Source organism: Rhagoletis pomonella, unplaced genomic scaffold (genome assembly GCF_013731165.1).
Source record: "Rhagoletis pomonella isolate Grant_MI unplaced genomic scaffold, Rhpom_1.0 Rhpom_scaffold_00004, whole genome shotgun sequence".
In the NCBI taxonomy this organism is placed as follows: Eukaryota; Metazoa; Arthropoda; class Insecta; order Diptera; family Tephritidae; genus Rhagoletis; species Rhagoletis pomonella.
Window position 1 is genome coordinate 26218343 of NW_023458558.1, and position 12767 is coordinate 26231109.

The 12767-nt window shown below is 33.7% G+C and overlaps 1 protein-coding gene across 1 annotated transcript; it reads right to left on the reverse strand.

The window, feature by feature from the left end:
- Positions 1-321: 321 nt before the first annotated feature.
- Positions 322-12386, reverse strand: LOC118737340. The gene is made up of 5 exons (XM_036467779.1): positions 12044-12386; positions 7575-7835; positions 6221-6311; positions 5313-5431; positions 322-1373 (listed from the first exon to the last, which is right to left on the reverse strand). Exons 2-5 carry the CDS (start codon positions 7726-7728, stop codon positions 1234-1236), a joined length of 504 nt encoding a protein of 167 aa, XP_036323672.1. The 5' UTR covers positions 7729-7835; positions 12044-12386; the 3' UTR covers positions 322-1233.
- Between the last annotated feature and the right edge of the window lie 381 nt (positions 12387-12767).

The following is a 12767-nucleotide window of genomic DNA, read 5'->3' on the forward strand; positions in this document are numbered from 1 at the left end:
AGCTAAAAGCTTTCTCCCTTTATTCCGACTGCGTCGAAACAGCACATTGCTTGGACTTGCCGTTAGCTGAGCTTGACGACAACGATTTATAAAACCACATATCCGTTCTTAAGGCGGATTTATTGTTCTAGTACTGAACTTTTCCTTCCATGTCGTTGTTGTCGCCTTTTCTCCCAGAGAGCATTTCTACTGAACTCAGATAACTTGTAGTCTTTTGTTTCAACCTAACTTAAATAACGAAATAAAACAATTTTTTCAGCTAACGTAAACCAGTTAAGTTTTTAATTAAAATCTTTTATTTTTAATATGTATTAACTCTACAACTACAAACTTAAGCTATTATTGCTTAAACATCTTAAAGATGTTTTAATTTACCGCGCAACTTGCCCAATATTAAAATCTGGAGCAAAAAATTAAAAAAACATTACCGCAAATCATTTTGGAAAACAACTTGAATTGAACGTTAATTATGATATTTCATAGATTAACTTTCCTCTATATGCATGTTAGTATCAATGTATGTATGTACGTATGTACTATATGTACGCAGTTATATGTAAATATTTACATTCTGTCATTTTAATATTTAAGCGATATAAAAATGTGCTTATACATAGGTGAGTAAATTGACGATGTGCCCATTACAAATTTAAACGAGGTCTATTATAATATTTATTTTCCAATTGAGGCCATGCGAGCAGAAGTAGTCTAACCAAAAAAAAAAAAATCCGTAATTCTCTACCTAAAATAATCGCAAGTGTGATACACCTTAAAAAAAAGTTGCTTAATCCTTAATTTTAAGCTACATAGCAAAATAACGTACCATTAAATTAAGCAATACGCGACCTTTATTTAAAATTTTTCATATTTGAAACTATTTTAAGAAGTTAAGTACAAAAAAAAATTGTTTGTTAGGCCACTTCAGCTCATGGCCTCAATTCTCCTATCATGTGCACGTTTTTATACATACATATGTTTGTACGTACATATTAACTCTCCTCAGAACATTAAATATTATGGTGCTGATTTATAATTTTTTGAAGATTTGTGTGAATACAAACGATTACATAAGTATAGATAGAATGAACTTTACATACATACATACTAATACTGGAAATACTAGTTTTCATATTTAGTTTTTCATTTTTAAAACATTTCTTTAAGAGTGCCTCTATTATCAGTGCATGTATGCGTGTATAAAATATCACTGAAATTTTAAATTTTGTCGTAATTTTAAATTTGCTTTTTCGTGCGTCGACGCTTGAAACCAGTCATTTGCTTAAGTAATTGCGAGTTTTCATCGTCCATGTCCATGCTGGGTTCCCACAAACGCAAACGTCTCGGAATATAAATTAGACCAATTAAAGTGATTGCTATAAAAGAGAAATTAAAAAAAAAAGAAACAATCAAATGTTGAAAATATCTACATATAAATATTTGATGTTGCATACATATAATGTATATGTAAGTATATTATACATGTACGTATGTATATATAATATAGTATACAAATATATTTATGTGCGAAAGTCATGTTTCGGAAGTTACAAAATGAATACTATATACTATTTCTAACTCTAAAACCCCGGAAAATGTAATTATATTAGGGCCGGTTGTTCAATGTCCGGTTAACACAAATCGGAGGTAGAAGCACCGGTTAAGTACAAACCCATTTGACCTATTCCGCCGGTTTGAAAAATTGTTAATTAAAATAATTGGAAATGTTCGACGAAAATCTGAATTTTGACCAGTGACAGTTGACTCTCAGTGAGCTTTAGTGTAAGCGACCACAAGAAGTGGTATGCCAGTATTATCAGTTTTTAATTTTTATAAACCTTGGTAGTGACCCCCATGTTTTATACTATTCAGTATGAAAAGGGTGTACAAAAATCTACGGAATCAAAATAATGATAATTTCTAAGATATTAACAATATTTATAAATGATTAAATTATATGTCGATGGCTGAATGGAAGACCGACCTTAGAACATTTTTAAATAACGCCTTATTTCAGAATTTGTGTAAAGAACGCCCAATTTTAGAATGTGATTGGAAACCGCTCTACCTCCGGATTCGGTTCTTTTATTTATAACTTCATAATGAGTTAAAAAAAAATTACATAAGAAATGCAACTGCAACTAAAAGTATTGATTATGCAACCTTGCATATGGTGTAAATTACCGCTGATTTTTTAGAAATTTCTTTGTCGCATTTCCTTTCGTATAACGAATAAACACAATAGGGGTATTCTCGAAGTCGTGCACGATGCACGGATTGCACGAAATGCAAAAATACTATTCCAAATTTCGAAGAGTACGAGAACACCCCATTGCAAAGAGGTAGCATGCATGGGGAGCAAGCAGCGAAATTATGTATCAAATACAATAACAAGAGACAGCAAAAAAAAAATTAAGTGAGCGAGATGAGAGGAATGAGAGAAATATGTAGCAATTCCAACAACAAAACAACTAGCACAGGGTCGCTATTATCTTGCTATGCTATTTTGCAAAATATATACATGGGTTTCGACGTTGCATATTTTGCAGCGATAGGAAATGTTGTTTCCCATGAATTTTCTTGTTGTGTGTTTGCAATTTATGCAATCCGTGCAATCCGTGCTACGTGCAATGGCTTTGCAAGATTTGGAGAATACCCCTAATTTATTTTTATGTACACCGCCTTCGGGAAACATATTCTAAAACGAAAAATTTAAGCCACTTGAAACTTGCATTTTATTATACTAGAAATTAGTGGGCTACAAAACTTTTAAAAATCGTTCTAGAAAATCAAATTAAAAAGCTCGAAATTTTTACGAAAGTTTTTTGATTTTTTTAAATATTGCACAAAGTTTGAAACTTAAATTTATACGAGTTTTGTTAAAGAATGAACTATATTAAAAAAATAACTCAAAATAAATAATTGTGAAAACTGGTCAAAATTTTGGTATACTAAATTTTTTCGACCACTGTATGTATGTAAATATTATACACATGTACATATGTGCTTGAGTGCTGACCCGATGCGACTACTAACGTAACATTTTCTGGGGGAGGTAAATTTTTAATTTTTTTTTTTTAAGTTTGAAGTCGAAAATACGTTTTAGTTTTTTTATTATTTCGAGAAAAGAAAACGCCATTAATTTATATCGAACAAGCCGGTCGCTTTTTAAGTTTTTAACAATGCAACTATTTGATTGTATTTTGATGCCCATATATTCGAAACTCCTGTTTTTAATGTCCTACTCACTCTCTCACATGCCTGTCTGATAGCAATAATAAGCAACAATAAAGTATGTTCGCACTTAAATTTAAGCCATTTATAACAAAAATTTTATAAAGAAAGTTCCCGCTACGTCCTTTTTTGATTTTTTTTTTTAGTTTATTTAATGTTTATTATTTTGTTATAAAAGTATAGCCGATTACTCAATGAACACCATATAAGTATGAATTCAGAATTTGTGGAAATATTATGAAAATTCAGCAAAATTTTTTTAACTTTTTAATCAGCATATTTAGAAAATAGTGTATATGTAGTTTTGTAGTCCATTCAAATTTAGTATGGTGTGGTGAAAATTTTAGGTAGCTAGGACTTACCATTGATTTTTTAAATTTTTTTATAACGGTGCACGATTTTTTTCCCATACAAACTATGTTCTATTTTTTTTTTTTATATGGAAAAAATGCGGAATACCGCATTCAAATTTTGAATAAAAAAAAAATCTGAATTTTCAAAGTTTTTGCATAAATTATGACATTTAGATTTAAATGGTGTTTATAAATAATCAGCTATACCTTCATAAAACATACGTACCCCCCGAATAATGAGTTTCAATCCATAAAAACGATCAGAAGCATCAAAATCAACTATGTAAACTTCAAAGTCGTTTTTCTCGAAATCTTTTTTCTGAGCGTAAATCCCTTTTAACTTTACGTGTCACATATTATGCTAAAATGTCGCGTCGCAGTTCATACTGTACTGTTCACTGTATGTATATTCACATAAAATAAAAATTATTGAATTTAGCCCAGTATTTTAAGACTTTTCGGATTACAGGAAATTCCTTCAATTTATATATTTGAATTTTAATAAAATGCGGCAAATAGCGAAATCGGCTAAAAACGGGTAATTTTTTTTTTGTAAAACAGCTAACAAATCGGCTGCCGGCTAAATCGAATTTTCTCCGGCTGTTTGCTATCGCTACCTGTTAAATCTAGCCCGAAAACTGGCAATACTGGGCATATCAAACCGGTAGTAGCATTAGAGCAAAAATAACATTTGCATTTTGTTGTTGTGCTTCTGGTATCGAAAGCATCAAAAACTGTTCTGATTTTTTTCTTCTAAATGAAAGCATGCCATGTGATATACAAAATAAAAATAAAAAATAAAAACTTTAAATTGGAAAAAATTTAAATTGTTGTAACTTTATTTCTTAGTAAATTTGCTTGCTTCTCGAAGCATTGATCCATCCTTTGCAATGCCCAGTAATCAGCGGTTGTGCTGTTGAGTTGGACGAGCGTTTCCAAAGCTGCTATTCAATCGTTTGTTTTGTATGGAAGAAGGTTTCACATGCAAATAGATTTTAACAACTTGAAAACGTGAGAATAAATTAAAAATATTTGTAATTTTCGAGACCAAATAATTTAAAAAAAAAACTCAAATCAGCTGCTATACTGATACCACCTGTTCAATGTGCCTTCAAATCAGTTAGGCTGAATTAAAAAGCAATGAGCGATCAAAGATGTTTTTATGAAAAAATTAGCAGGAGAGAATGTTACTCATATGCCATGTACACATGAGTAAAGCTCTTTCTTTTATTTTCGGTTGTTAGGGGTTTTTTTTTTTTTAATAATGTTTTAGATATTTAGTGGAGCGATCTGCTTCTCCTCACTACTTTCCTCTCGAAAAAGAAATACTCGTATTGATGTCACGTGATCTGCAAGAACCCAAGAGACTTGTAAATTTATCCTCTCTCACCTATGTATGTACCTCGTCAGTGCTAAAGATTCATAACTCTTATTCAAGTAGGAATTAAATATTGATCATTATAGGTTTTACTACTTCTTGAATTTTGTAAGTTCTTTGGTTCTATTCGTATGGAGCGCAAAGAATTTTCTCATATGTAATTAGTTGTGTTCTTTTACCATACAGACATATTTGCATAAACATTTTTTTTAGAACACTGTTCCCCATATATGTTATACTTCTATATTGGCAGTAAGCTAACTTCTCAATGTGTAAGCATTCCGAAATAGTATTACATAGTATATACTGTTCTCAGTGTTTAATTTTCTAGCTTTATAGTCAAAACTTACAATTGAGAACGCACGGAAAGATCACGTAAAAGTTCAGTGTACTCGAACGAAAATATAAAGCTTCGGAAGCATAGAGAACCATAGTTAAAGCCAACGAACAGCCGCCCATGCTAACAACTCTGTAAGAAAAAATATATAAAAATCTATGTTAAACGGAAGCCATAATATTTCAGTGGTTATACATACATACATATGTATGCGCAGGTATGTAGGTAAGCATATATTATCCCAATGGTAAATTGAATTATCTCAAAAGCAACCTACGAGAAGTATACACATGTGTACTTACAACTTAGTTACTCTCACGCTTACTTTGCATTCGTTTTAATAGAAAAGTTGGTATGCACCTGCAGTGAGCAATAATAAAACAACAAATAAAACGCGTAAAAGAGGTAAATGCAGGAAACTCGTTTACGGCCACTTGCCAGTGCTACTTAACTTTAGTGCGGCAGTTTTTCTAACTGCTGAACTGAGTTTAATTTTCACTTTGATTAGGATTTTGAGGCGATATTCAGCTCCAGTTTGAATAGTACGCCTTTAATTTGCCACCATTTGTTGGCGCATACGACAAGGCATTATCGATAGTAAGCCCAATGCTAGTGTGATGATATACAAAAATAGTGAATGTTTAACCCGAACTAGAAGACATGGTTATAATTTGAAGACAAATGCAGTACTAATGGATTTCTCTCTCTGGTCTGCCACACTTTGCATTTATCTTGTATCAATTTGAAGACACCTTGAAATGAAAGGGTAAAACTTATCTTGGCTTGAGACTATTTCCATTTGTACTAAAGCGATAAAACACACTCACAAATCCTTACACACATACATACATACATAGATACCTATGTTTGTTTGTACCTTTATGAATTCTTACGGTAATAATGAACTTTTCAATTACTTACGGTCTGTAGTGAATATAGAGCGTGCAGTGAACTAATGCAATCGCCTTAAGTAAGCAATACATGCCAATTATACGAGAAATGGTATAGTCGCCTGAAAATATACAACACATTAGACTAAATACTTTTAAGAAATAAAGTTATTATTTAAATAAGCCACATATTTTCATTATATTAAAAAAACTGCTAACCCGCCTAATGACTAATGAAGTATTTATTGCAGAGGTAGTCTGTAACTGAAAAGCAGAGAAGCCTAAAAGTACGCAACATGATGCAATGTGTAATCAGCCAAAACTGGCCGTATGCGGAACATGTAACTAGATGTTGCTTGTTTCAGGCACGTCTACTATTCTTTTGTAGAGTTTTGGCGATCAAAATTAACGATAATGAATGTTGAAATCCGGCTGCTAACCCTTTTTTTTCGCCTGCTTCCCCATTTCTCGAAACAACACTTACTACAATATGTGGCCAATGTATTACAAATGGTACTCAGATGTTTACATTTCAAAGTTTATATTATTTTTTGATTTTTAATTAATATTTGGAACGGAGTTCCTGAAAATTCAGCAAATTTTAAAAATTTTTAATCAAAATTGTCGGAAAATTTTGGGTATACAGTTGTATAGCCTATTCAGTTTTGGTATAAAAAAGTAGGAGATTAATGGCTCAAAATTTCCGTTGACTTTAGATTTTTTTTTGCTTTTGTATGATTATTTCCTTTCATACAAATTATGTTCGAAATTTTTGTATAGTTAGGAAAGAAAATGCACAATTGCCAATTCCAAAACAGCACGCCAGTTGTTTCACTTCTATGCCAACTGACGCTTATTGGAAATGCTAAGTGAAGTCAATTCCTTCTCCACTCGGTCTTTCCAACGCAGAGGAGGCCTTCCTTTTCCTCTGTATTAGTTTCGCGTGGATACTAAATTCAGACATCGCGGCAGATACTAAATTCAGACAACTTCTTTTTGTGCTGTCGGAAGCGGCTTTGAAATCGACAAATAGATGGTGTGTGTTGATCCTATTCTCAAGAGTATTTTCCAAGATTTGAGAGACTTAAAGTCACACCGATAAGGCCCAATCAGTTCGTTTACAGTGGGATTCAGTCTTTCTCACAATATGCTCGATGGTATGGTTCCGTACGCAGAAGTCCACGTAAGCTGGGGAAAGCTTTTGACTGACATTCACCTGTGAGCAGCCAGAAGTGTTTCCTTTGCGTACCGTTCAAATCGCAGCTAATTACGTCCAAATTTGTATATCTACGTATCCTTCCGTAGTAATCTTTTTCTACAATATTTCCGTTGTGTATCCAAACAACAACACTTAGGAATCTCTTAATTAGTTATTTAATTCTTACCTTCAATAAACTGAGTGTCTGTGTGGTCTCCGAGAAAACTCCTTCGCTCTATATAACTACGAAAAGCTGTTCCTAAATCCATAAAAGCAACAAATGCTATCCAACCCCGAAAGGCGTATAGCAATTTGCGCTCCATTTTCGTTTGGTACGGCATTTTGTCGGCTTTTTCTTTACCTCACAACGAAATAATTTTTCAATCAAAATTAGCGAAAGTAGTATGTATGTATGTCGGTTGATATGCCCGCTTGAACCTGAGTTTATCTGTATACAAATATAAGCAATACATAAATAGTATATATATGTATGTATGTATACAAAACATAGAGTAAATAAAGAGCAATAAAGATTTTTATAGCTGAAGTACTTATGTATGCAGTTTCTTAAGAACAATTTAAGCATGGACAAATATGACCATATCTATATTAAAAAATGAAAAATTTCAGATTTTGGACTCTAGTGACATCTGGCAGAACTTATTTTTGGAGAGGATTGTGCCATAGTACGAGACTGCTGTACATATGTATGTACGTACATATGTACATACATGAGTAAATCTCACGAGTGTTTTTTTTAGTGTCACTCCTTTCTCTCGCCAGAAAAAAACGCTAAAGCATTATGCGTTGCATTTATTTCAATCAAAGGAGTTCCAGAAACAAGTGCAATAAAAAATACAGTGAGCTCGTGATAATCTGAACTTATTAAAACCAAGCCTGTTAATTTTTGCGAGATTGTTCATATTTACGAAAGGCTCAAGAATTAAATACCGTTTTAGTACCGAAATTACTAATTTTTTTCAATAACTTTGGAAAGTTTTCAAATGGAATGTTCATATTAGAGGCAATGGAAGTTGGCATCAAATACAGCATGCAGAATATCTGTCGCAAATATTTTGTAATTTTTGAAATATTACGATTTTTTTTTTAATTTTAATAATTTGAGATACTTCATAATGTGTTAAACGGAGTAAGGGCCGTATTCACCAACTCTGGTTAACACTAATCACTAGTTAAAATTTTTTTCCGATGTTACCGACACAGTGTTATTTGATTGGTGTCAGGAACGTCGATAACGATGTTTAACCGGAGATTAGTGTTAACCAGACATTTGGAAACTGGCCCTTACTCCTTACTTAATGTTCTTCTTGCCAAAACGAAGGAATCTACATAGTGTAAAAAAACTGGTCTGCCACCAAATGAAAAAAATTACATTAAGTAAAAGATGACTATTATTTAAGAAAGACAAAAATTCCATTTTTATAATCTTTATTGGCACACTCGGAATTCAGTCTTAAATTTTTATACACTTGAAAAAAGTATTATATTTATATGTAAGTACATACATAAGGAATAGTGTGGAGAAATCTTCCACGCCAATAATTAATTACTTTAAAATAATACGACTTTTAAGTTGAGGCGTGCGAGTAAACATGTTAGCACAATGTGTATGGTGCTTCGGGGCGTATACGTTACATACACAACTACGGGTAAATAAGCACTTGTTATTTTTAATTTTTTTTTTGTGGCAAATACAAGTTTAAAGATGGACATTTTATTTTATAGAGATTTTCTAATTTTTTCAGGCTTTTAAGGTTTTATAAGGTTTGAGCCTTCTTGAAAAAGTATGCTGTCAAATTCCCTGTCAACAAAACTCTATCTCGCTTGCGAGAAAAAAAGTATTACGCAAGCGAGATTTTGAAGCAGATGAAGACGGCGGATAAATACAATTTCGCGATGGAATCTTCGTCTTTTTGGATCAAAAACATGTTTTTGGCGAGAAATGTAACAACTCGTGAGATTTACTCATATCGCTTTGCAGACTTCGGTTGTGGAGCAGCTTCTATACAATTACACAAATCATTTTTCAGGCTTGAGCGTCTTAAGCCGCAACGCCTGAACAACCTGCTTTGGAACTTTTGCTTAAGTCTCGTAAAAAAAATTCAAACTTAATTTCCCAAAATTTTCATTTTTACACATTCATGTTTCTGGCAGACGGGCGACGATATAAAAACAATCAGCCTTATCATGAGTTGCAATTTCCCCGAAACGGCTCAATTTTGGTTTCCATGGTTTTACTATGGGCGTATGACAAATTTTCAGGTAAATTTTTTTCAGGCGAAGCTCGGGATTAGGAAGAATTCTTATTCAGCCTTATCATGAGTTTCATTTTCCCCGAACCGGTTCGCTTTTCACTTTTGGTTTCCATGGTTTTACTATGGGCGAGAAACTCAAATACTTTATTAGGAGGTCAAGATGTGTATGGAATGAAAAGATCCGGTTTATACGATGTTCGAAAAAAATTAGATTAAAAAAAATTCATATCGACTGCTAAGTGGAAGATCGACCTATCTCGGCAGCCAGTTTGAAAACGCCCTATCTCAAAAAACGTTTCAATAACAACCTATTTTAGAATTCGTTTCAAAAATGCACTATCTCAGCTTCCGATTCGAAAACGCCCTATATCAGCACATTTTCAAAGCATTTTGAAGTGAGATAGGGCATTTTTGTATCGAATTCTGAGAATTCCACCAAATTCTGAGATAAGATGTTTTTCAATAAAATTCTGAAATAACGCGTTCTTGAAAAGTTTTTTGAGATAGGGCTCTAGGGATTATCGTCTATAATTTTTTTTCCAACCAAGAACGATTGTCGAAAAAAATTGCCATTAATTAAATGGTTAACGCTACTATATTCCTGCAGCAGAGCAATAGGGAAAAAATGGGGGATGGAACCCAAAATAATACACTGGCTATACACGGCGGTGGTTAGGCCAATTCTCTATCACGGTATAGTGGTATGGTGAAACACCCTTGGGAAAGGGGTAAACTTCAAAAAAATTGACAAGGTTCAAAGGCTTGCGTCCACACTCATAACTGGTGCGATGAGAACAACACCATCCAAGGCACTGTATGCCCTACTGAATTTTCTTCCGGTGGACCTACATGCCAAACAAGTCGCAAGTGGCGCGGCAATTCGAATGAACATTTTAATAAGTGGTCAAATACCAGTTATGGTCACGGTATAATATTAACGGAGTTTCCGCGCATCTCTTAACGAGATGGCTGAGTCATTTCGCCCAAAGGTAATATGGGTTCCGGGACACTGCGGCACAGAGGGGAATTGTAAAGCCGACGAACTGGCGCGACTTGGCACGAAACTTCCTTTTGAGGATATAAATGACGGAATAGGAATACCCTTGCAAACATGTAAGCTACTTATCTCCGAGAGGCTCACTAAAGTAGCGAACGAAAGGTGGCAGGACGAAATCACCTGCTAAACTGCCAAACAATTATGGCCGGTGCTCAGCGCCAAACGCCCTGGCCTACTACTGAGTCTAAATAAGTCCAATATTAGATTATTAGTATCCGTCATAACAGGACACTGCCTAATTGGCAAGCACGCCTATCGACTTGGCCTACGTTCACATGACTTCTGTAGAAGTTGTCAAGATGAAGAAGAGGAGGAAACGATTCTGCACCTGTTGTGCCAATGCCCTGCTCTATCTAGACGAAGACTCTCCACTCTCGGTAGGCAATTCTTCGACAACTTGGAGGACCTTAGATGCGTCGAAATCAGGGATCTTCTAAAATTCGTTCAAAGTTCAAAATGGTTTTAGGAGGGATTGGGAGTTGCTGACCCAACATGCGGCATCACAATGGGCCCTGAGCCTAAGTGTGTCTTATAGACGACCGCGACAACCTACCTACCTACCTTCCCCAAAATAAAAATGGCCAAATTCGTAAACTAGTCAAGGTTTTCATTTCGCCAAAAAAAGGGCAATGGGGTTCATTGAATTTCCTTACAGGCGAGTACGCACAAACTTATTGTGCATAGCTTGAAAACCACTTGAAACCCATAAACGTTTTAGTAAAATCAATACATTTGGGTTGTTCACACTTGGCTGCTTATCAGGTTATCTGGCTATGTGGTTATATTTTTTATTCAGTTTACAACAATAACATATACTACAGAACTACCATTTTTAACCAGATAACCTGATAACCGGGTAAACGTGAACGACCTAATTGTACCATTTTATTATAATTTACAGCCGTACCTTTGAATAGCGGCGGCTTATGTTATTGTATCATACGTCCATATACATACATATGTATATGTACATATGCCTGTTTGTAATTACATAAATACATATGTACATACATATGTATATATGTACATTGGTATGCACAAATCGCGTGACACCTGTATTTTTTTTTTTTATTGCTACATTTCATGTCATGGAAAATCCATAAAACAAACATAGAAAATTCATACTTACAAAGGCCATTTGATAATTTATCAAGCTTTGAATTTACATACACTTGTACTTAACGATTATACTACTTACTGCATCAGTTTTCAAAGACTCATTTATTCAAAAGTTAATGAATGTCGTATGTATATATTAAATGTATATATATCAATATTATAAACTATATAGATTGATTTATAAAATTATGAAATTATTCTCACCGTTTAGATTTTTGCGATTATAAATACATAAGTACATACATATATGTATATGTGCATATGATTACACTTGGCGAGGAATGTGTGCAACAAACATGTATGCAATAGATATTTATTTATTGTTGTTGTTTTTTTAATTATGTATCATGTTAATTTTAGATGAGTTTCCTCTAATTGTTGGCATTTTTGTTTCCCTGGCTAGCTGCTTGAACGGTTTGTTTGTATTTTAGGTTGATTGGTTTGTCCGTGCTATGCAAGCATTTTCCGGCTTTTCTACACTCCCGAATTGTTGTTTATATGCGTTGAAGAGAAAACTTTGACTGTCTGAATATATTCTCTGCGAACAGCATTGTACCGCCGTGCTTATGTCGATTCTGGTGTTTTTGTATGTACATATTTTGATGTTGCAATTTTTGGTGCCGGCACATCTGACGGACATGCGCCCTAGCATATGTTTATAAAAAGTTAAGAAATCTCTCAGAGAGTCGATTCAATGTACCGTAAAATTTTCCTGCTACGAGATACATACATACACTGCGAGAAAGTGCAATCCGTGCACCGTGCAAGGGCTTTGCAAAAGTTCGAGAATCCCACTATTTTATATCAAATTACGTTTTTTTTTTTTTCAAAACATATTGCCCTACATGGCGCAAAATATATTTGATGTTCAACGGTAACTTTTAGCCATTTGAAACTTGAACTTCATTCTATTAAAATTCAATGGTCT